This window comes from Ostrea edulis, chromosome 5, assembly GCF_947568905.1.
Source record: "Ostrea edulis chromosome 5, xbOstEdul1.1, whole genome shotgun sequence".
NCBI classification, from domain to species: Eukaryota; Metazoa; Mollusca; class Bivalvia; order Ostreida; family Ostreidae; genus Ostrea; species Ostrea edulis.
This window is the reverse complement of record NC_079168.1, coordinates 82,232,575-82,257,868: the sequence shown is the minus strand read 5'-3', so window position 1 is coordinate 82,257,868 and position 25,294 is coordinate 82,232,575. Positions and strand designations below refer to the sequence as shown.

At 36.3% G+C, this 25,294-nt stretch overlaps 1 protein-coding gene across 1 annotated transcript; it reads right to left on the bottom strand.

Moving 5' to 3' along the window:
- Positions 1–328: 328 nt before the first annotated feature.
- Positions 329–25,222, bottom strand: LOC125652785 (asparagine--tRNA ligase, cytoplasmic-like). Its single transcript, XM_048882183.2, has 18 exons — positions 25,011–25,222; positions 19,812–19,894; positions 17,429–17,494; positions 16,440–16,532; positions 14,755–14,844; positions 13,197–13,275; positions 13,030–13,100; positions 12,144–12,230; positions 10,510–10,596; positions 10,352–10,408; positions 9,964–10,041; positions 9,761–9,838; positions 8,514–8,635; positions 7,606–7,741; positions 7,359–7,472; positions 6,844–6,975; positions 2,745–2,876; positions 329–592 (listed from the first exon to the last, which is right to left on the bottom strand). Exons 1-18 carry the CDS (start codon positions 25,048–25,050, stop codon positions 461–463), a joined length of 1,677 nt encoding a protein of 558 aa, XP_048738140.1. The 5' UTR covers positions 25,051–25,222; the 3' UTR covers positions 329–460.
- Positions 25,223–25,294: the final 72 nt, after the last annotated feature.

The window sequence follows — 25,294 nt, the reverse complement described above, 5'->3', positions numbered from 1 at the left end:
TGACAGAAATGGCTTAGTGATTGCATTTGCTACGAATAGGGTGCCACAAGGTGTATTCAACTTGTAGCATTTCCTGAATTAGAATTAGGCCATACCCACATACACTGAGCTAAATTACAAAACAAGTGTTGGTAAAATGGGTAGGCAAACCTGGGCCAGAGCAAATCGAAAAACCGAGTTTTTACAATTTTTTTGGTAAGTCATCAGAGTTTCTGACAGATTGATTACTATTCGCTATACAACTTGCAAGAATTTCAATTATATGAGCAATTGTACATCTTTTGTTATTTTCACATGTTCACCTTGTATTTGGGAAAATAAAACAATCACAATTTTCACCACCTTTATTGTCTCAAATGAATACATTGAATGTACACTGAATCTCAAGACATTGTTGAATTCTGACAAAGTTTTAATATTAAATGTCTCTATGGTTTGCATCACTCCGTGAATCGTGCGTCTATGGTTTGCATCGCTCCGTGAATCGTGGGTAAAGTGCCACTTCTCGTATGTGATAGCGGTCCAGTAACCAGCACATGAAGCGTTCCAGTCCCAGGCCATACCCACCATGTGGACAGGTGCCATACTTCCTCTGTGAAAGCAAATGTGTACATTCAAACAGACAGAAAACAAGAGGCCCATGGGCCACATCTCTCACCTGAGTCACACCTTGGTCCATATCAGAAGACTTTCCATATATATTTGCATGCAAAACCGTAGTCCCTATTATGGCCCCAACCTACCCCTGGAGGCCATGGTTTTTGCAAACTTGAATCTACACTATGTCAGAAAGCTTTCATGTAAATGTGAACTTCTTTGGCCCAATGGTTCTTGAGAAGAAGATTTTTAAAGATTGTTCCTATATATTTGTATGTAAAACTTTGATCCCCTATTGTGGCCCCATCCAACCCCCGGGGGCCATGCTTTTAACAAACCTGAATCTGCACTATATCAGGAAGCTTTCATATAAATCTCAGCTTTTCTGGCTTAGTGGTTCTTGAGAAGAAGATTTTTAAAGATTTTCCCTATATATTGTCAGTAAAACTTTTATCCCCTATTGTGGCCCCATCCTACCCCAGGGGGCCATGATTTGAACAAACTTAACTCTGCACTATGTTAGGAAGCTTTCATGTAAATATCAGCTTTTTTGGCTCAGTGGTTCTTGGGAAGAAGATTTTTAAAGATTGTTTCTATATATTTGTATGTAAAACTTTGATCCCCTATTGTGGCCCCATCCGACCCCCGGGGGGCCAGCATTTTAACAAACTTGAATTTGCATTATGTCAGAAAGCTTTCATGTAAATATCAGCTTTTCTGGCTCAGGGGTTCTTGAGAAGAAGATTTTTAAAGATTTTCTCTATACATTTATATGTAAAACTTTGATCCCCTATTGTGGCCCCATCCAACCCCCGGGAGGCATGATTTTAACAAACTTGAATCTGCACTATATCAGGAAGCTTTCATGTAAATCTCAGCTTTTCTGGCTCAGTGGTTCTTGAGAAGATTTTTAAAGATTGCCCTTATATATTTGTATGTAAAATTTGACCCCCCTTGTGGCCCCATCCGATCCCCGGAAGCCATGATTTTAACAAACTTGAATCTGCATTATATCAGGAAGCTTTCAGATAAATCTCAGCTTTTCTGGCTCAGTGGTTCTTGAGAGGAAGATTTTTAAAGATTTTCCCTATATATTTGTATGTAAAACTTTGATCCCCCCTTGTGGCCCCCATCCGACCCCTGGGGGGGGGGGGGGGGGGGGGGGGGGGGGGGGGGGGCATGATTTAAACAAACTTTAATCTTCACTATTTCAGAAAGCTTTCATATAAATATCAGCTTTTCTGGCTCAGTGGTTCTTGCGAAGATTTTTAAAGATTTTCCCTATATATTTGTATGTAAAACTTTGATCTCCTATTGTGGCCCCATCCAACCCCCGGGGGCCATGCTTTTAACAAAACTGAATCCGCACTATATCAGGAAGCTTTCATATAAATCTCAGCTTTTCTGGCTTAATGGTTCTTGTTGAGAAGATTTTTCAAGATTTTTCCTATATATTTGTATGCAAAACTTTGATCCCCTATTGTGGCCTCATCCAACCCCCGGGGGGCCATGCTTTTAACAATCTAGAATCTGCACTACCTAATAAAGCTTATCTATAAATTTCATCTTTTCTGCCCAGTGGTTCTGGAGAAGAAGATTTTTAATGACCCTACTCTATTTTTACCTTTTCTTGATTATCTCGCCTTGGAATGTGGCCTGGCCCTTTATTTTAACAATTTAGAATTCCCTTTACCTAAGGATGCTTTGTGCCAACTTTGGTTGAAATTGGCCTAGTGGTTTTTGAGAAGAAGTCAAAAATGTTAAAAGTTTACAGACAGACAACGGACTACGGGTGATCAGAAAAGCTCACTTGAGCTTTCAGCTCAGGTGAGCTAAAAACACCTTAAATATTAAAGGACCAGTCGATACTTGTAATTCACCAGTTTATACAATGTACCCTGTATGTCACCAGTTTATACAATGTACCCTGTATGTCACCAGTTTATACAATGTACCCTGTATGGAAAAGTGTAAACTTTCGAACTGTTCCAAACCAGATTATACAGTAAACTCGCCAATGGGCAATTTACAAACTTTATACTGTACTAGCATTTCGGGATTCTACTACAAGGCAGGGGTATTAAGGTATCTTCTAGAGATGTACCAAGGTTTTGAATTATGACCTTGACTGTTGGTTGGTGACATACCTGATCTGTATACCAGTAGTAGTTGGTAGGGTCAATGCCTTCCCGCTTAAATCCCTCCATCAGCTCCTCGTGATGCCAAATCCTCATTGAACCTCCTACAATCTCTCCTACATTGGGCATCAAAACATCAACCTACACATAAATAAAAGAAAGTATACTCACCACGAGAATTGATCACCTGAAGAGATCCGAAATGATGCAAAATCAAAGGATGCACCCAATCTAAACATTTGTTATGCACACACGTTAAAAAAGTATATTCAAGGAATGAAAGGAATTTCTGCTCATTTTATATGATAGAAAGTTAGGGCTGTTCCATTAAAACATATGAGGTACCCGGGGAAGGCACTTTAAAATTTGGGTAACCACCCATAGAAGCATAAAAATGTAATGAGGGACCACTCACAGAAGCAATTTTAGATAGTGCGGCACCACCCATAGAAGTGAAATAAATGTGAAATACACTTTTTCTTTAAATTCAATATCTATGAATGACTATTTATAACCCCTGAATAGAGGTCTATTTTCAGATGTTCCCAAGCATGATAGTAAAGAGAAGAGTATCTTGGGTGTCATCACCATTCAAATAACTGGCCATCAATGAAGCTTGATCATAGAACCATCAATTTATTTTATCAAGACTGTCTTTCTTAAACATGATGAACTAAATCAATTTTATAAGTCTACCTGTTCATAAAAAGTCTAATATTGTAAATGTTCAAAAACAACTATTAAAAGTTTTAAAATTGACTAGTATTTTGAGTATTAAAAAACAAGAAAATGTGTCTCTTTACGTAAATAAAATGATATTCTATGTTTCTTAATCAATATATAAATTTACAACCTGCAACTTAAGGTCTGTGAGGCTCTAATCTATCGTTTTCAACAATTTCGATAAATTCCAATTTCTCGATTCATATTTATGCGCCATGTTTGATGTACTGAAGTTTCAACTTCCCGATTGTTGAGTCATTTGCATATGTCATATAAAGTAGTATTTACATCAATGGACAAGTATGGAGGCGAAAGCTATTTCGTCGCTATTGAAAAGGTTTGAATTTAATATCAAGTTAAAAACCGAACAGCAGAGTGTAAATTCTTTCTGCAACAATATGATTTTCCTTTTTTTGTCGAAGTGGCTCAAGTAACTGCATTTGGTAACGGGACGTTTCGCACCGAAAGACGTTTCGTACTCAGACGAATCGCACTAGGACGGTTCGTCCCTATATGCGGTGCGAAACGTCCCATACATTTTCCAATTACTTTGGTTATTATCTATATAACTACATATCTAAGAAGTTTTGTCTGATTACATTTGATGTTAACATATATAGACAGGCATGATGCTAGTCCATGTATGCCAAATTTCCTCAATCAAATTAGATCTTGATTTTAATTAGTACTTTCAAGAGTGTGATTGAAGTTTCCTTTTGATATAAAGCATTCATATTTAATGATATTTAATGATATACAAGTTTGGTTGGACAGGGCAGCTTAAACATTTTATATATGATTTATGGTCACATGTTTAAGTAATACAGATTCAATTTTTCATATCTCTTAATCGAAATTATTCATGTATATCCGATAGCGGATTTAGGAGGGTATATCTAAGGAAATCATGGTCTCTTATTTAGAAAAGCAATCTTTTTTTATTCACTCTCAGAGAAATAGATTTACAACTTGGAACATATTCAAATGTTAATTTGGTACGGCGAAATATATTTTTTCAAACAGAACACTATGCAATTCTTTTAACACAACACCACTATTTCTAAAATCATCTAAATTAATGTATCTGGTATTGTATATGAAATTTTCATATTTCTGCCAATGCAAACATTTGATCCATAAACCCCACTTTTAAAAAAAAAAAAAAAAAAAAAATTATACGTGTAGCATATAAACGGAATCTCATAATTGAAAGGAGTCTCCTCATTATATTCTCCGTGGAAATGACATCTGGAGCACCTCCAAATTATTATCGATCCCGGCAAACGCAAATTATAGATGCAATTAACTTAATATTTGAAGTGGTACCGCTATCGCGGTAGTTGTCTTTAATAATCTCGATTAGATCACTTACCTAGTTTGTTGAGAGTGTTCATCCCTATAATTATAATTCCACCTGGTTGATTATTTCTATAACATAAAGACTATTAACTTATTTTTTAATCAGTAGGGATATTTATAAACATTAATCTATAAATTAAAGAAAATAAAGACAATCACCAATGTAAGTTTAATATCTAAGTGCGAATCGCCTTGGGCCAAACGTCTCGGGGTGAATCGTCTTTCGGGGCGAATCGCCTCAGCACGAAACGTACTGAGGTGCGAAACGTCCCGTATTCCTACATTTTGGCATTAATTGTCAATGTTTAGCTTTTTCATTAGATCCACCTACGAGATTTCGCGTTTACAAGCATGGCGAAGCAGACGAAGAAATTTGCATGCTGTACATTATATTTAATGAAGAACACCTTTATTAGACATGCCCGAGCACAAAGTTGGTACTCCTTTTGGTGTAACTGTAAGTGTAAACAACATTTGGGACTAATACACAGTGCAGAGTTTATTATCGGTTATTCATAAAATTATTTTGCACCATTACGGAGATCCTATGGAATTGTAGCCTCATCCTGAAAACGTCAGAATAAAAAAAAATTGGATAGGGCTACATTATTGCAGCTAGAAAAAATCAAAAACCGTTTCAATGGACCACGGTCACGTTTCGTTTTCCATTTTGGACAAGGGAGATAATCCTAATTTCCGGTCGCTATAATTTTAGAGTCAAACTGGAAACGATTACCGGATCGCGGAACCTCATTGACCGAGATAAAATGAAGACAGAAAACGGCGTTTGTTTCACATTCTACTTTCAACCCTTCCCTTCTCTTGTTGCATTCCTCTCAGTTTCGGTAAGAAATAAATATTTTATCAAAACAACCACCCACAGATGCAGTTTTCTGGCAGTAGGTACCCACCATATTTGCAATTTTCTACCAATGACAAGCACCCATAGATTTTTTTTTTAATTGCCGTCCCCGGGTACCTCATATGTTTTAATGGAACAGCCCTTAGTTAGGACAGTTATAATGCTGTATCATAAATTGTCCCACATTACTTTATATCATATCAAATGAGAAGAAATTTCATTCATTTCTTAAAATTTAATTTTTAACAAAAAGGCCAACACACCTTATCGGTCACATGATTAATAGCTAAAGGTATCAGTAGCCCCAGGGGCTACGAAATCTATAATAATCTTTACACATTGACTCTACCCCAGGGGTCACAAAATTCACAATTTCAGCCTATTTCTTGCTGCTTTTCCTATTAAAACATGCATTTAAAGTTTATATACAGTTGAACTTCAGTATCTCAAATACCATGGATATGTCTATTAAAGTGATTCAGAAGTCCCAACCACTTATTCTTTAAGTATTTTACCCTCGATATCTTGAATCCTCGGATATCTCGAAGTTTTTCTTGGTCTCATCGAGTTCGAGATAACGAGGTTTTAGTGTAGAATCAGCAAAATTAAGTCTTTCAAATGATGAAGACATTTAATCACTATGACCATATTGGCCCCATGCTGGTACCAAAACCATTATCCCTGGGAACGTGAAATTTACAATTCTGTTACAGGACTACCAGCTCCCTCTAAGTATACAAGTATCGATACCATTGTCGAAAATCATAACACTACAATGTATATGCCAAGTTTGGTCCCACCCTGCTGTCAGAACCTCCACCCCAGGGAACATTAAATTTACCATTTTCCATCCGAATATTGTAATTATGAATACAATATAAAACACGCTTATAACAAAAATGCTTAAAACAAATTCATGCTTACTGCAAAGCTATTTTCATTCCCCTATGGTTGGAAAATAATGAAAATTTTATCGGATATAATGATGTTTGGTTCTAACTAACTGTTTTCCGCGGGCCCTGGAGGTTCACTATAACTGTGTTTTGCTGTATAATGAAGTTTGGTTGTAATGAACTGTTTTCCGCTGGCTCTGGAGGTTCACTATAACCGTGTTTTACTGTTATCAAGTGCTGTTGTGATCTAAATTTGTAGTGGAAAACTGACCGATTCTGTGAGCCTGCGGTCGTCAGCACACCTCTGCATGTAAAAGGATTTTATATCTGTAGGAAATTTACAAAGGAGAATTGGCTCATTGATTTGGTCAGTCATCTTCCTCTCAGGAGCCTCAGGGATATCCTGCGAAAAAGAAGTGAGCTTATTACTTCTTACTTCATATGCAAACTGTACAAACTCCTGGAAGTGTTGGAAAAAATGAGTTGTTTTAGGAATAAAATTGTTCTAAAGACTCCTGAAATTTCTCTATCTATCTGAATTCATAAAATACTCTAAAAATTCCCGAAATCTCTCTGAATTAAAAAAATATTCTAAAAACTTAAATCTCTCCAAATTCATAATATATTATATAGAACCCTAAAATTTCTGTACCTCTCCAAATTCACAATATCTTCTATAGCCCCCTGAAATTTCTGTACCTCTCCAAATTCATAAGTTCTATAGCCCCTGAAATTTCTCTACCTCTCCAAATTCATATGTTCTACAGGCCCCATAAAATTCTCTACCTCTCCAAATTCATAATATGTTCCATCATCCTTCTTGATGTCATTTTCCTTAAGATATGTAATGGCATCCTTGTACTCCAGACGTTTGAAGGGTCGCTTGGGAGGTTGAAAGTTCTAGAACAAAACATACCACTCAAGATAAGCATCCTGTACTTTTAAATCTATGACTAATGTTAATTACAACTTTCACTGACGATCTGCATTTAATAGACATACATGCACAGAGAGTACAATAAGACAGACATACAGGGTTAAGTTCCTTGACGACATCACCATACGGCCCTTTAAGAACTCGGTCTACTACATCACAAACCAGGTCCTCTAATTTGTTCAGCAAATCATCAAAACTGATGAATGGACACTCAGCCTCTATGTGGGTGTACCTGGCGATAAAATACAATTCTAGAATCTCAAAAATGTGTTCAAATTCATTCTGCTGATCAGAGAATGTGAGCATACGTCAAAGCTATAATAAAATAATATTAATATTACATTATATTTCAAACTGTTCATAAAAAGAGGCCCACAGGCCTTATTCATTTAGTTAAAAGTATCAATAGCCCCAAGGGGTGCAAAATCTATAATAATTTCTGTTCTGCATATTTAAGCTAAATTTTAATATTCAGTAGCAGTATAAAACAAGATGTGTTCTTGAAACACAAATGCCCCCAAAAGTGTTTTATACTGTTGACTTTACATAATGTATATTATATGACAATTAATGGACACACCTTAGAATCAAAAGCCTGGGGTTATGAGAATCACAATTTTTGGTATATTCCTTTCTGCTTTACCTACACATGCCTTTAGTTTTAACAGTATCAGCAAGATTAAGGAAGTCTTTCACTATGCTTCCTCTAAATATTCCTGTAGATTCAATTTATTATCAATAAACCAAGTTTGAAAAGAATTGGAATGATAATTTTCAAGAAGAAGTTATTTTCGATTGTTAATGCATGATGGACGTCGCACATAGCACAACAACGTACACAGACCAGCAGGAATCGGTAACCTGAGTGATTCAGGTGACCTAAAAATCTTGTTTTTTTTAAAATATACATATTTCAAAAACTTCAGGATCTAAAACTAAATACATGCATTTATAAGAAGAATGATTGTTTCGTCATGACATTCTATACATCTTAAGATACGTACTCTGCTAAGTGTCTTCGAGTCCGAGAATGCTCCGCACGATATGACTGAGCGATGGAGAATACATCTCCCATGGAGGGTATGCAGGTCTCCAGATACAGCTGAGAGGATTGTGTCAGGTAAGCCTAGAAAGAGTTCAGCAATTTAGTGTGATGATTCACTAATAAAGTGTACAGAATCTTAACTGCACTCACTAATAAAGTGTACAGGATCTTAACTGTACTCACTAATAAAGTGTACAGAATCTTTAAAAAAAAACTGTACTCACTAATAAAGTGTACAGGATCTTAACTGTACTCACTAATAAAGTGTACAAGATCTTAACTGTACTCACTAATAAAGTGTACAGGATCTTAACTGTACTCACTAATAAAGTGTACAGGATCTTAACTGTACTCACTAATAAAGTGTACAGGATCTTAACTGTACTCACTAATAAAGTGTACAGGATCTTAACTGTACTCACTAATAAAGTGTACAGAATCTTAACTGTACTCACTAATAAAGTGTACAGGATCTTAACTGTACTCACTAATAAAGTGTACAGGATCTCAACTGTACTCACTAATAAAGTGTACAGAATCTTAACTGTACTCACTAATAAATTGTACAGAATCTTAACTGTACTCACTAATAAAGTGTACAGGATCTTAACTGTACTCACTAATAAAGTGTACAGGATCTTAACTGTACTTACTAATAAAGTGTACAGAATCTTAACTGTACTCACTAATAAAGTGTACAGGATCTTAACTGTACTTACTAATAAAGTGTACAGGATCTTAACTGTACTCACTAATAAAGTGTACAGGATCTTAAATGTACTCACTAATAAAGTGTATAAGATCTTAGTCATGCTTAAGAGAGGGGGCTGTACTAACTGATAAACTGCACATCAAACACAGAGTTACAAGAACTCATACAAGAAAACAGATGGTTTAATGAAACAATGTCATCTTGCATGGCTAAGTTGTGGCAAGTGTTTGACTGTTAACCTTTGCCCTAATAAATAACCTTGTGGATGAATAGCAATGATATTGACCTTTCAATTCATCAAGTATGAAGTGTTTTATGATCAAAATGGTCCAGACAGACAATATCCTCTGCTCTCCAATCCACTCTGTTCTATTGCCTATAAACAACTACAAAGTCTTTCTCTGTTATCACATTTTTGGGTGAAAATAAAAGTAGATTGGGACATATTTTTGACAAATCTTCCTAATAAAAGTTGCATGCATAATTTAACTTACCTCTTCTCCGAAAAAGTCCAGTTTAAATAATGTTGACCCTCCCTCCACTTGAGTTTGTACCAAGGTGGGCGGGGTCACCTGTAAACAGAGTAATAGAATCTAATATGACAGTTCCAATGCAAGCCACGCTATATCCTACACAACCTATTAAGAAAATTTCAGTTCACATCAGCAAGACCACATTGTCCTGAACACTCACTGACCTCATAGTATCCCTTGTTGATGAAATGATCCCGAAAAGCCTGCATGATAACTGACCTCATCTTCAGAACTTTGGAAGTCTGTAAAGAAATTAATAAATATGTCGTAATCAGTTCGAAAGACCACATATTCATTTTAACAAATCTTATACCTGTTATCCAATTGTCACTTACGTCCCCCCCCCCCCCCCCCCCTCGAATCATCATATACTTTTATCCCATTGTCAACTTATGCCCCCCCCCCCCCCCTCTCGAATCATCATATACCTTTTATCGAATTGTCACTTACATCCCCCCCCCGAATCATCATATACCTTTTATTCAATTGTCACTTACATCCCCCCCCCCCCTCCCCGAATCATCATATGCCTGTTATCCAATTGTCACTTACGTTTTCCCCTCGAATCATCATATGCCTGTTGTCTAGCTGTACATCCACGTGGGCCTCCTACAAAATAACTTACGAATCAGTCATGATCTGGTATTCATTAAATGTCTCTCGGAGGCACTGCTACACACTGCATACACCAACAGAGATATATTCTGTACCTCATTGAGAATCGAGTCTGCACCCCCTGGTGGTGAGGATCCTATCAGCTCCCAGAAGTCTGCGGTCAGCTCGTGTCCATCAGGAGCCTGAAAAAAGCCTCAAGTAACATCAAACAATCCATAGAAACAGATCGGAGGTGATACACCCGATTTGATTAAGAAAACATCCATAGGAATACAATGGGTTTGCTGAATGGAAAATGTGAAACCATCCATAGAACAGATATAGAATGTGTGGTTTATTTAATGCTTGGTTGTATATTGTTTAACATCCCACTCGAGAATTTTTCACTCAAATGGAGATGTCCCCATTACCGGAAAAGGGTTGTAAAATTTATGTTTATGTTCAGTGTGTATGGCCTTTGAGCAGGGGGGATCTTTATCATGCCACACCTGCTGAACACTCAGTTTTTGCGATCTCATCCGAAAGAACACCCCATTTAGTCACCTTGTACGATAAGCAAGGGGTACTGAGGACCTGCTCTAACCCGGATCCCCATGGAACTGTTTAATGGAAAACATGAATCCATTTAACGTTCCACACTCCTGTGACGTCATAAGATTGTGCAAAGTCAATAATTTAATGACTGGAACATAAATTTTGTTGGAGTCTTTTTCAATAGTTATTGTAAAAAATCTTGTTAGCCATAAAATATTTCAAAACTCTTAGTTATATTTGAATAGTCAATGATGCGTTTTAAAATATTGAATCCAAGGACAATAACTCTGTTTTCATTAAATTATTTATCAAGCCCATTATGCAATAGATTTTCCTATATTTTTCACAAACATTTTACCAAGGTGATAAGGAATTATTATCTGTGTCTTTTCATGAAATTACATAAAATTTTAATCCATGAGTGGTTTTGAATAGCTCAGTTGTATGGTGCCAGACTTAGGGTTTTTATGGGGGTATACATACTCTGGAAGCTATAGATTTGAAATTATTAAGGAAAGGTATGGATTTTTTTTCATAAATAACTATAACAGATGTACATCTACTAATATAACCAGAAAAAATGATATGTAAACCATGCTATAAGGAAATTGTGTCCATATTTGTTTGTTTTTTAACATTTTGGAGAGTAAGGCTAATTCAATAATTGTGCACTTATTATACTAAAACTTGATGAACATAGTGAAAATGACATGTGTTTTAGTTCTTGACATGTTTCCTGATAAATAAATGCAATTTAAAATTTTTGTTGTTGTTTTTATTTTAAAATAACAACAGATAACTGTTTCCAATGAATTTCATAAAAATCTACATAGGGGTACATTACTTCAGTAGTGTCTGTAATGAAAATAAATCTGGAAATCCTTAACTAATTTGCCTTTTCTCATTACTCTGAATGTTAATCTATTGATTCCAAACAAAAAAATGCTACCTAAACCCCAAAAATCCAGGACCTTAAATGGAAAATGTGAAATCATCCAGTGGCACAGAAAGAGACAGAGATGATACACTTGGTTTGTTTAATGGAAAACATGAATCACATTAGCCGTGTAATAAGTGTAAGCTATAAGTAAGCACAGAAACAAACCTCCCCTATTTGTAAACTGTCAAATCACTATTCCATATCGGTCAGAATATAAGAATTTGAGAAAATAAAAATCTTGTGCTGAGTGCATACCACTTTTCCTTCTGGTAACTTTTTGATAGTTCCATACACACAAATAGCGGCCTCTGTTGCCAGCAGTAGAGCTTCATAGGTCTGGCACTGAAAGCAAAGACTCAAATGATGTTATCTAAACAATAGCATGTGAAGTATTCTAACAGTCCGTATTCACATTCCACTTCCTTTTGTCTTACAGTCCATATTGATATATTTAACAGGACAGACAGAATTTTAACGTACAGTTGTATATAATTTAACAGTCCATGATGTTTTCAGGACCCCGTGACCATTTAACTGAGTTCAATAGTTCTCTTGGTTTATTTTTATTGAAGAATGTTTAAAACACCCACATTTTGTATGCAGAGAAAAATTTGCTCCTATTTCTAATTCATTCACTTTTTCCTCATCCATAGTAGTTGAATTTAAAACTGGATGAATTTAAATTTACTCATTTCTGTGTAATAATACAAATATGGATCTAGATAATTTAAAATGGGATAAAAATTTTTGTCTATGTGGCGGGGTGAAAAATACATAGGGTTTTAATTTATATGTCTACAGTAGTTAAAGAGTGAAAGATTAAAATGGCCACGGAGCAAAGGTCTATGTTTATTTCATGACCACAGAACAAGGTCTATATTCATTGTAAGCCCCCGCAGCAAGGTCTATGTCCATTTTATGGCCCCACAACAAGGTCTATGTCCATTTTATGGCCCCACAACAAGGTCTACGTCCATTTTATCGTCCCGCAGCAAGGTCTATGTCCATTTTATGGCCCCACAACAAGGTCTATGTCCATTTTATGGCCCCACAACAAGGTCTATGTCCATTTTATGGCCCCACAACAAGGTCTATGTCCATTTTATGGTCCCGCAACAAGGTCTATGTCCATCATATTTACCAGTTGATCTGCCAGAACACACTGCAGAAATCCAGTTCCGTCTCGTAAAACTACGAACATGAGATTCTTTCCTGAAAGTAAAAACTTTATTTTATCACAGTGAAACATACAGAAAATATGGTGAAAACTTTAGAATTTTATCATGGTGACAGTGAACTTTGTGTTACCTTGACGACGAAGCCTGTGCACCCAACCATAGAGCTTGACTCTGACATCTCTTGTCTTAATTGACTCACGAATCTTTATCTACAATAATTATAATGAGTGGATTTAACATTGTTCAAGAAGGAGGGATTTCTCTGAAAATGTCAGAAGCACAAAATTGGGCAGATTTAAACCAAATATTTAACAATACTTGAAATCTTATATCGAAGAGTAAACAAATAATTATATATTCATAATAATGGAGCTTGTAATAATTTCTATTAAAATGGTAAACTGAATGTCATGACACACAACTTTCTGAATATAACGTCTGATGCATCTAGAATTCTGTACAGGACATCACAATTTCATGCTTAGTCTTTTTCAGATTAGGGCTGTTCCAGAAATGATCAAATGGGGGGGTCGGGCGGCAAACGATATTTTTTTGTGTGGGTGGTCGTATTTTTTCATATTTTAATTGGTCCGTGGTTGGACTGTTAAAAAAATATTTATTATGGGTAGTGGGTAGTTTCTATTGTTTTATTTTGTGTCACGTGGGTGTTGAGTTTTCAGAATATTTTTATTGTCGCTCTTGTCGTGTTGGTTACAAAACGTCGGAGGGAAAATTGAAAACGTGCTTTCGAAATGCTGCTTTCGAAATCGGAAATCGGAAGTAACATAGAACTATTCAAGTTGTCGCTCTTTGCAGCGCATAACTTTCCATTACGGCACTCTTCAAATTAGAGGTGCGTTTAGTAGGGTCCCTTTGGACGTGATGGCGGCGAACTCTGTTCTGTAGATTATTACAGTTTACAGTGCATCGATTTTGGGAATATTTTGAAACCAATAGGTATTCCGTTTTCTAATAAAAATAGGCAAACCTTAGTTGATTTATACGAGGGTACCGATGCGTTATATTTATCAGTCAGTGTGATGGTGATATAGAGGCCTCCGGGCGAGGGCTCCATTAGAAGAAGAACGATTCGTGGAAAAACATCCATACCCATTTCATGATAATAGCATCGTTTGGACTCCCAATCTTTCCAACATTCCCGCCATAGATGCCTTTGATTGTTGATGTGACATCGTTTCTTCAGAACTACTGTGATACAATGTCGCACAGGCATTACCGCGTCATTGACTAGAATGTTTGTCCCGAAAACCTCGCGAGATTTGTACCGTTTTCATTTTTAAAAATATTTTTGTGGTGGGTCTGGTTAGTTTTTTTTTTTAATTAGATGGGTCATTGTAAAATGAGTTTATCAATTTGATGGGTCATGGGGTAATTTTTTAATTTTTTTTATGGGTGCTTGGTATATACAAAAGGTGCCTCCTGACTCCCCCATGTATTTATTTCTGGAATAACCCTTATTGAGAAAGAATCTTTTGGAAAAACTAGGCAGTGGAGTATTTTAATTTCTGTTTACTATGCTAAGTCAAATCTTTTTCAAATCTGTTGTTTCATTGAGCACAGTTTTCATGTGCTGCAATGTGTCTATGGTAATGTTGCTTGAATCAAATTGTCTACAAATCATAATCAAAATCCTATCTTGTTTAATTCTATTTAGATAATTTCCCTACTTGTTTTGGGGCTGGCAGTGACATGTCCTGTTTTATCACCATCTTTTTAGCTTCTTCTAAGTTCTTCTCTCGCCTCTCAGCATCTTCAGCCTACAAAACACAAAATCAGGTCAATCAGACAAGTTTGTTTGGGGGTCACTTGAATCCCAACACTTAAAACAGTAAATAAGAAATATTGTCAGTGTTACTTATGGGGACTCTCAAAGTATTATTCTTAAATCAATCAAACCTCATTATCTCAATCTTGATAAGGCCAAGAAAAATCTTCAAAATATCCAAGGGTTCAAGATAATTTGGTCTCTCAAGATACTTAGCAGACATCTCCAAATAACCAATCATTTGAATCATGACCTTTGACATTGTGATCTGAAAAACAATGGGGGCCATCTATTCTTTAGGGGACACCTGTGTACGAAGTACCAAGTCTGTTAAGGAAATGGTTCTCAGTTATTGAGTGGACAACATTTATTATGTCCAGTTTGATCCTTGACCTTTGAACTTGTGATCTCTAAATCAATAATCCTGTGGGGATCTGGGTTAGAATAGGTCCTTCGTACCCCCTTGCTTGTCGTAAGAGGCGACTAAAAGGGGCGGTCCTTCGGATGAGACCGCAAAAAACGAGGTCCCATGTCACAGCAGATGTGGCACGATAAAGATCCCTCCCTGCTCAATGGCCATAAGCGCCGAGCATAGGCCTAAATTTTGCAGCCCTTCACCAGCTGTGGTGACGTCTCCATATGAGTGAAATATTCTCGAGAGGAACGTAAAACAATATTCAATCAATCAATCAAAATGGGTCATCTAATCCTTAGGTCGAACCAGAATACTAAGTTTGATATCTGTCAAGCAAAATATTCTCAAGATAATGAGTTGACAATATCTTACTGTGTCTCGTTTAATCATTGACTTTTGATTTTGTGACTCTTTAGGGTAAACCACAGTAACAAGTTTGGTAACTGTCAAGCAAAGAATTATTTAGATTATGAGTGGACAAGATTTGGTCTACAGAATGAGAGACCTACCAACAGGTGCAAAACAATATGCCCCCTCTTTTTCAAATTGGGGGTGGGTGGGGTGGGCATAAAGTGTAGTTAAGACTTCCAACTCACTTCGACATATACATGGAATTCAAAATATCAATATTCAAGATATCGAAATTCAATTGTATCTAGGTGCTTCATACTGTTTGGTTACATTTGAGTGTTAATTGAAATGAAAGCAATATTTTCCTGTGACTGAATTCCTACAAATACACTATCCATGTATGTGTGGCCTTGAACTCTTTTTAATGATCCCCACTTTACACTGTCCTTCTGATGCCAAAAATCCTGTTTGTGACCCCCCACCCATTTTTATGGTGATTCTCCTATTCCCTATCCCCTTGACATTATATAATGATTCCCCTTTTATATCATGATTCCTGTTTTATTTGATGATTCCCATTTTATGTAATAATTCCCATTTTATTTGATGATTTTCATTTTATGTGATGATTCCCATTTTATGTAATAATTCCCATTTTATGTGATGATTCCTATTTTATGTAATAATTCCCATTTTATGCAATGATTTTCATTTTATTTGATGATTCCCATTTTATGGGATGATTCCTATTTTATGTAATAATTCCCATTTTATGCAATGATTCCCCTTTATAATGAGCCTAATTTCACAATGATACTTACCTCTTTCACAGCAGTGTCTGCCTTTTTATGTTGATCCCGCACAAACTGCTTCGTTATTTTCTTTAGTTGTGACTTGGATGCAACTTCATATTTCTATAAAAATCCAAACAAATGACAGTGTAGTACATGTATATACCAGTTCATTGTCCACAATAAGAAGACCTTCAGTACACTGTCAACATAAATTACTGGAGCTGTTTGCTCTTTATTGATCCGTGTATTGATGTAGTATACAGTAGTAATCTACTACAATCTACATACAATCTAATTAAAATCAGATCCTAGGGTACGCTCACAATCGCTATGATAGGATCTGATTACGAATCATCATAAACCCCCATTGGGGGTCATGTCCACGTGACCTTGGAATATTCATGAGAACTATCAGCCAGTCAGACTGCGCCATACAGACAATGATGGCTATTCAGGCGGTTCCCGGCAATTCGTAAACAAGTTGCAGTAATCGCTTTCCCACGAAGTTTATTGCACACTATAAAAATGTTCTCACATAAGGAATTCTAAACTTTCGCAATGCCGAATCTATTCCGTTCATACAAACAACAAAACGTATGATATAAAATACACCCAAATTAAACTAATTGTGAATTGCGATTTATGTATGAATAGGGATGGGTATGATTTGAATAGTTTTCAAGATGGTTTACTTAATTAACGCAAAGAATATAACGCCAGTCGACGTAAACGGTGCATTGTGACGTCACCTCTAGCTGCGATGATTTTTTTAACATAAAGTTCACATGAACATGACCTCTAATTGGGTTATGTGAGATCTTCTTACGCAAAGTATACGGCGCGGATCTAAGAAGTCTGATTTGAACTAGATTGCTACAGTCTACTCAGGTTAACTGTGGTTTTATAGCGCAATCATTAGTACATCTCAGTATTCACTTAGTACTGTACTTCAGCTAAGAGGGATAATTGTAGATACTGAGGCCTACACTCTTCAGATTTCCGTCAGTCGTACCCACCTCATTCTCCTTTTTACTGTCTACGTATATTGGTGGGAAGGGCTCCTGACCTGCATGTTTCATGGCCTGAAATATAAAATTATCCATGGTGATGAAATTACTCCACTGCAAAATGTGTTGTAATTTTTAAATATCTTAACTGAAAGCAATTCAAATTCACAAAAGATTTTCAAGAAATATATTTAAAAAATGATGCCAGTGAACTCTCCCTTGATGAGGAAGAAAAAAAGGCTGCATGGAAACAACACTATGAGTGACTTCTTAATGTGAAATTCCCCTGGAACCCCAATGATCTCTCAGAGGAACCCCCCGTTGAGGGCCCTAGTGTACCCATCACCACTGAGATTATCGAAAAAGCTCTCAGTAAGATGCGCATTGACAAAACTCCTGGACCATCAGGGATAATAGGAGAGATGCTGAAGCCCACAGGCAAGGCTGGAGTAGCTCTTACACGAGACCTTGTGGAAGCTATTGTTCATGAGGGCCATATACCAGCAGACTGGGAAGAAAGTTACATCATCAGCATCTACAAAGGAAAAGGGGATGCTCTAGATAGGGGCAATTACCGAGGTCTAAAGCTGCCAGATCAAACTATGAAAATACTCAAGAGAGTGACGGAGCAACTGATTAGGCAACATGTGCGTATCGACGAGATGCAGTTTAGCTTCATGCCAGGCTGAGGTACAACCGATGCCATCTCCATCATCCAACAGCTCCAAGAAAAGCACTTAGCCGCAAACAAAACCCTTTATATGGCTTTTGTCAACCTTGAGAAAGTCTTTGATCGAGTGCCAAGGAATGTAATCTGGTGGGCCATGTGAAAGCTGAGTTTTGAGGAATGGCTGGTACGGATGGTACAATCAATGTACTCAGATGCTAGGAGCCGTTTGCGTGTTGGAGATGGATACAGTGATGCTTTCAGAGTGGGAGTAGGTGTACATCAGGGTTCTGTACTGAGCCCGCTGCTCTTCATCATCGTCCTGGAAGCCTTGTCAATCGAACTGCGCATTGGCTGTCCTTGGGAGCTCTTGTACACTGATGACCTTGCCATTGTCGACACCTCACTTGAGACACTAGTTGACAGAATCACCACTTAAAAGAAGGGCATGGAAGCAAAGGGTATAAGAGTGAACATGGGAAAAACCAAAGTAATGATTGCTGGATCAAACCTGAATTCCCTTAGAAGATCAGGAAAACACCCTTGTTTGGTACGTCTAAGCGGAACAGGAAGAAACTCTATCTTCTGCACCAACTGCTCTTGCTGGGTCCACAAGAACTGTAGTGAAATTAAAGGTCCACTCACACCGGACCCACGATACTCATGTCCACGCTGTATGGGCACAGCAAGACCAATAGACGGTAGGCCAGTAAGCGAGGTTGAGGTTGAAGGAGACACACTTGACGTGGTTGCTGACTTCTGATACCTCGGAGATACCATGTCTTCTGGTGGAGCGTGCAGTCATATGGCAGTGCAAGTTAGCCTGGAAAAAGTTCAGAAAACTCCTTCCTATCCTCACAAACAAGCAACTCCCTGCTACAATCAGAGGTAAGGTTTACTCCAGTTCAGTGAGGAGTATCATGCTCTATGGTTCAGAAACATGGGCAACATCTGCGAGCATCGTCAAGCGCCTTCAACGTAATGACAGAGCCATGATATGATGGACCTGCCTGGTCAAGCCTGAAGAAGACATCCACTTTGAGACTCTTCTATCCAGACTTAAAATAAGAGACATTGCTGAAGTTCTCCAATTGGGCAGGCTGAGATGGCTTGGACACGTTGAGCACAGTACAAGCTGGATCTCGCAGGTCAGATGCATGAACATTGTAGCACAGCGGGGCCAAGGCAGACCAAAGCTTTCTTGGGACGAACTCATGAAACGTGATCATGTAGCCCTGAACATGGACTCTACCAACCCACTGGATCACCATGCATGGAGAGGAAGACTTTGCTCTCAACAGACAGGCCATACCCTTGACATGAGGATTAATACATGGCCTGTATAATCAAAACCGGTTGATGATGATTTCTCATTAATTTTTGTTTTGCACATCAGAAAAATGTGTGTGTTTGTGGGGAGGGGGCAGGTGATGTGTGTGTTTGTGGGGAGGGAGAATGGATCCAAACGTTGGCATTTAGTTGGTTTTCATTGTGGTCCTGTATATGATGAAGGGTGAAGAATTCACCTTGCCATGAAGGGAAACTCTTTTCGAATGCTAGTTATTATCTTTCCTCCTTAAAAGCTACCACAGACATTAAATTGTCCACATAGGAAAAAATAATTAACTATATTAAAATACAATCTGTTCTGTCTTCATAATATTACAAATCCAAACAAACCATTTCATCTGTAATGACTAATGAATACATTTTGTTCTGACTTACCCGAAGAATTGTTTTAAAGGGTTTCTCCTCAGAGCCAACTCCAGTTTCATCATTTCCTGTTGTTTCTGAGGTGTAAATCTCACCTAAAATTACATAAATATGTGCTACTCAAATTTAACAAGATCTATGAATAGCAGGGAAAATGTTCTAAATGTTAGCTCAGTGATTTTTTAAGGGTCTGTAAATGCCGAAATAAGGCCCCATTCCCAATGCTAAAAAGCAGATATTTTCATCCCCAATTTTTGTTTTCAAATTCCCAATCAATGAAAGCAAATCAAAGAAAGGTACCCTTATTGTTCATAAATCATCAAGGTGCACAGATTACAATTTTTGCTTCAAAATTGTTAAGGCCAAAAAAAATAAATGTTTGTTTCAGGTCGCCTCTGATTTTAAAAAAAAGGGTTGGTAGGTAGGTTTTTAATTTTTAAAAAAAATAAATATGTGCCTTCAATGAAAATTTGATAGTTAAAGTTGTTATACGATGTGTTTAATAGATAAAAAATGGGTTCAGAGCACAATATTTAATTGACAAAATACACAGTATGTCTTTGAGTTTTGATATATATACATTTACAATAAATGTCTTAGCATATATCAAAGTTGTCATACATCATAAACAGAGCAGAAACCGTACAAATTTTTAAAGGTGGTACAGATTATGCACAATAGTTGTGCACACTTTCCTACATGTATTTATTCATGAACATTGTCATTTGTTTGTAATCAATGTGTCAGCTACTTCTACCCAAAACACAATATTCAACCACATACACAATACATTTGACAATTGCATAGTATATACTTCATACAATGTTTATTAGGCTAAAGACTACCCTTGCACTTGGTTTGAGTGACTTTGTACATTTATATTCTTGTGGAAGTCCTATTCTTCCACCGAATAGTTCTTTATAATTACTTACATGCTACAAGTAATATACAAACATTGTATGAAGTATAGTTTAGGCGTTAAGTTAATTTTGTTTTTGAATGACTCGTGGCTTTGAATACTCTGTAGAAGTTATCAGTGCACGGGCGTTTTGGGTTGAAAAGAATGATGGACCATTAATTTTTCTTCATATGTTGCAGGAACTGCTACTGGAACAAATGTGAGATAAAAAATAAAAACGTTCTGACTACGAACAGGGTCTCGTCTGGTGATAGCCCTCACTTTACGTCCGCACGGACACTGTCCGCCTTCCGGTTCTGCGGGTGGTGCGCCTTGAATAGGACGCTTAATTAATATAGATTTGTGCAAGACAATTGTCATAATATTTATGGGGTTCTGATGCTCGCATTTATGTAACCTTATTGTCAACACCGAAGCAGCTTCTAAAAGATGTGCTGCCATTGGTAGCCGGGGAGAGTCTTGCACTATAGGCCTGGTCAACTTTTTTTTTAAAAAATAAGAAATATCCCATATTTGAAATGATATTGAATGTGTAAAAATGTATAGAATAATTTTAGGATGCATGTCAAATGTTGCCGAGTGCTTCATAAAAATGTTGATATGCAACATGTAGGTGTCATCATGATTCATAGCATATAGATGGGTGCAAATACGAAATTAAGACATGTGGTCAGTTGCTGAAGAAATTCTGGTAAAAACATGCATGGTCCAGCAAAAGGTCTGTAGCTGAGAGGGAAGGTGGATGGCCAACAGACCTGGGGTAATGGTAATGCATTGTAATCATTACATTTTTTTTAATAAAGTAATGGGGTGTAATGCACCCATTTTTGAATTACAAGTAATTGTAATGTAATGCATTACTTTCATAAAAATGCCAGTAATGACCATTACTTTTCAATTACATTTGAATTACATATCAACATCATATATTTTCAAAGAGGTCTAAATTAAGGGGTTACTAACCCCCTAATTTAGACCTCTTTGGAAATAAAATATATGATATTACTACATGTATTTGAATAAACAGCAAAGTATTTGTTTAGAACAGATCTTGATACATAGTCATAGTGTGATTGACACTCTGATTTAAAAGTTAACTTCAAATAAATTGTGTTCATAAATTTTCTTTGTATTTTCCCCCCATTGTAATGTGTAATGTAATTCATTACTTTAGCAAAGTAATTTAATTATAATTACTTATATGAATGAAAGTAATGGTAATTGTAATGGTGAAAATTCCAATGTAATTGTAATTTAATGCATTACATTTTAAAGTAATTGGCCCCAGGTCTGATGGTCCCATATGAAAGGTAGATTTTTAAAAAGGGCAGACAGGGTTCTTGATTGTGCACAGTGTCTAAATCCCCGCGCTTGGTACTGTGATGGTGTGGGGGTGGTGCGGATTAGCCCAAATGAGAGAAAAAGCAAAAAAGGGGCACCTGCTCAGAGCATGTTTTGTGCACCAGCACCAGTATGTATAGATTACATGTAGGGTCATAATTTATTAACTACACCAATATGAAATACAAGAATTGACATAAAAGGGAAATATGATTTTTAATTAGTCTGTCATAATCTGACTTTGATGTATACCCCATACCCACATGTTTCAGAACCAAAGAAACTGTCCCCTGCCACCATTGTTGTTGTTGGTATTGTTAGCTCGTACCAAAATGATTTCGGTTAATAGTTCGTACATCGATAAATTGAAATTGGAAAATTGAAAAAAATTAATAGGGTCGGTGGATATACCCGGTATTTAGGGTCGGTCGGGCGACCTGAAACGGTCATATTTTTTACTTTGGCCTAAGTAAACCTAATTTTTTTTATCCTCTGCTTATTTACATGAGATAAGCTTTGATCAAAATTTAAGTCAGAAGGAGTCCAATTATTCCTTAACAGGTCCAGTCCAAAGACTATTTCTACTTACTTAGCTACTTATAGCTACCTAGCTATTTAAACCTACTCCAGGTAAAATTTTTACCAATTTTCCCTTTACTTGCATTTCGTGGTCAAACACAGGAACGGCGCAATCTGGTGTGTACCAAATTTCTTGATTCACTGACACTGACGATGAACACCACAAAAATATTGGACAAAAAATGATTACTTTCTAACCTTTCAAACTTCCTCCAGTTCCATTTTTTAGGAGCTTAGGATCAAAGCTACGCGATAAGTGTAGAATGTCTTACAAATCTGTATTTTAAAGTTTACCTTCATGCATTTTACATTAAAGGTTTTGGGGGTGATTTTTCATGCATTTTCTCTACATTCTCCACCCTCGTAAAGTATTCAAATTTACACTTCGAATTTTGCCGTGCACATGCACAACATGATACACAAAATGACTGACCTGTTTAAAAGATGCGCCTTATCATTTATTTATATTTTTAAAAACAGGTAAAAGTAGGTAGAAGTAGCTACTTTAAAGGACACATCGCATGTTTCTAAACTTTTTAATTTTTTCAACAAAATTAATTCATTTCATGCCTAAAACTACTTTACATGTGTTTTAAATGAAACAGTTAGTGTAGTTTTTGAGTTTGAAAGCGATGAAATTCAAATCTTGGGATATGCATATATTCTTCGATATTTTACACGCCATTATCTGTGACATCATATGCGACCTCGAGCGAGAAGATTTGAAAACAGTTGTTAGGCATTTCATAAACAGAATAGATTTAATTGACAAAAAAAAAATATATATTATCGGCTTGTAAATAACACTGCATTAGGGTGTTTTTTTGCTGTTTAAGGGTGTACTTGCTGTCAGTAGAGAGGATTTGGACTGGTTTTTTTTTTCAATTTTCGAAGGAAGGTACAAGGGAAAAGATGTGAATATTTTTTGTCGGTACAACGACTGCCATTAAAAAAAAACAGTAGAATTTGTACCTGTACTTTTTCAAACAAGCACTTAGACAAAGACGTAGATAAGACGTAGATAAAAGAAATTTAAAGATAAAAGATAATTGAACTTTCAATTATGAATAATAAAATATGATATTTTCCAACTTTGAATTGAATTATAATGCTTTCATTTTTTTAAGGAACGCATACGTAACAACAACAGCACGCCGCGCTCCCACTTCACAAGTAACAACGCGTAGATTAAAAAAATAATGATTAATAAATTGCTTGTATAGAATAATTTAAAAGTATTGTGATTTTCACAATCAATTTGATCATTTTTTTATTTCTTTTCCCAAAATGTACCCGTAACAGTAGGCCTAGTTGTCAATGATACGTAATCGTATCATAATTTAGGCCTATCTAACTTATCCAAAAATAAATTTAATAACAATTGCACTGTTTATTTTAGAAAAGCAACAACGCTAATTACAGTTGTTTAAAGAAATGGCATTATCAAATAGTGTTTAGACAGCGATCCCATGTAAACATTATTTATTCACAAATGCAGATTTCATACTTCCTTTCCTCACTACAATTGGGTCGCTATTTGTATGCACTGGTGGCTAAAAGATATAAGACTTGGGAAATTTGTCAATATCGAAATAAATTTTATCCATGGTAGATAAATTAGGCCCCTAAAACCCGAGTTTTTAAAAATATCTAACACTACTTAGTTACAACAAGTTGATCGACGAAGGTCGCATATGATGTCATTGTACCACATGACTACCTATCTAATTAACTCGGCTTTTTGAAATCGGGCTTAGATTTAAGTCCATATTGTGGCTAATTATTGCAATAGTTCAGCGAACGAACTATTACAATTAATATCTACAAGCATAAGGAAGACAAAATGCATATAATTCTGTATACTTTTGAAAACACGAGATGTGTCCTTTAAGTAGGTTTAAATACCTAGGTAGCTATTAATAGCTACATAGGTAGAAATAGTCTTTGGACTGGACCTGCTTAATGCACTGGTTTTAAATTGGTTTTCTCCCTACTTTTATCCATGGAACATTTTTCCCAATTTCATACAAATGTCGGTATTTTTTCCCAATTGGAAAAGCCCAAGCCCTTGAAATCATGACCATAAAAAAAACTGTACAGCAGAATCACAACAATTATTATATTTGGCTCTATCAAAATCATAATGCATGCACAATTTTCAATCATACAAAGTGTAAATATCCTTTATATACTTTAAAGTGATCCTTTAAATATACTTTAAAGTGACTTCTGAAACTGCTCATTGTGGAGTTTAAATGTGCACGTTAATTAACAGACCCAATGGTCCGCCACGGTAATGACTAATGTATGCAGGCTAGTTCCGGCTAGGTACAGAAAACTTAACAACATATACAACACATCTGTACACTTACTGATTTTCATTTGTTGTGTAGCTTGCTCCACGCCTTCCATGACTCTCGTATTTAAAAATATGTTACAGTTTGAATAAACGTTTAAGATTATCGCATTATTTATACCAATAACACCTGTATGTTTCTATTCTATTGCATCATCTGTTGTCTGTCCTCGTCAATCTCGTGTTACACCCGGTGCCCGACTATGCCGGAAGTAGTCAGAGACGTTGTCGTAAAATATGATAATATTTAATATATCATCCTCTTTAACTCAGTGTTTATGGTTTTTATATCATTGTATC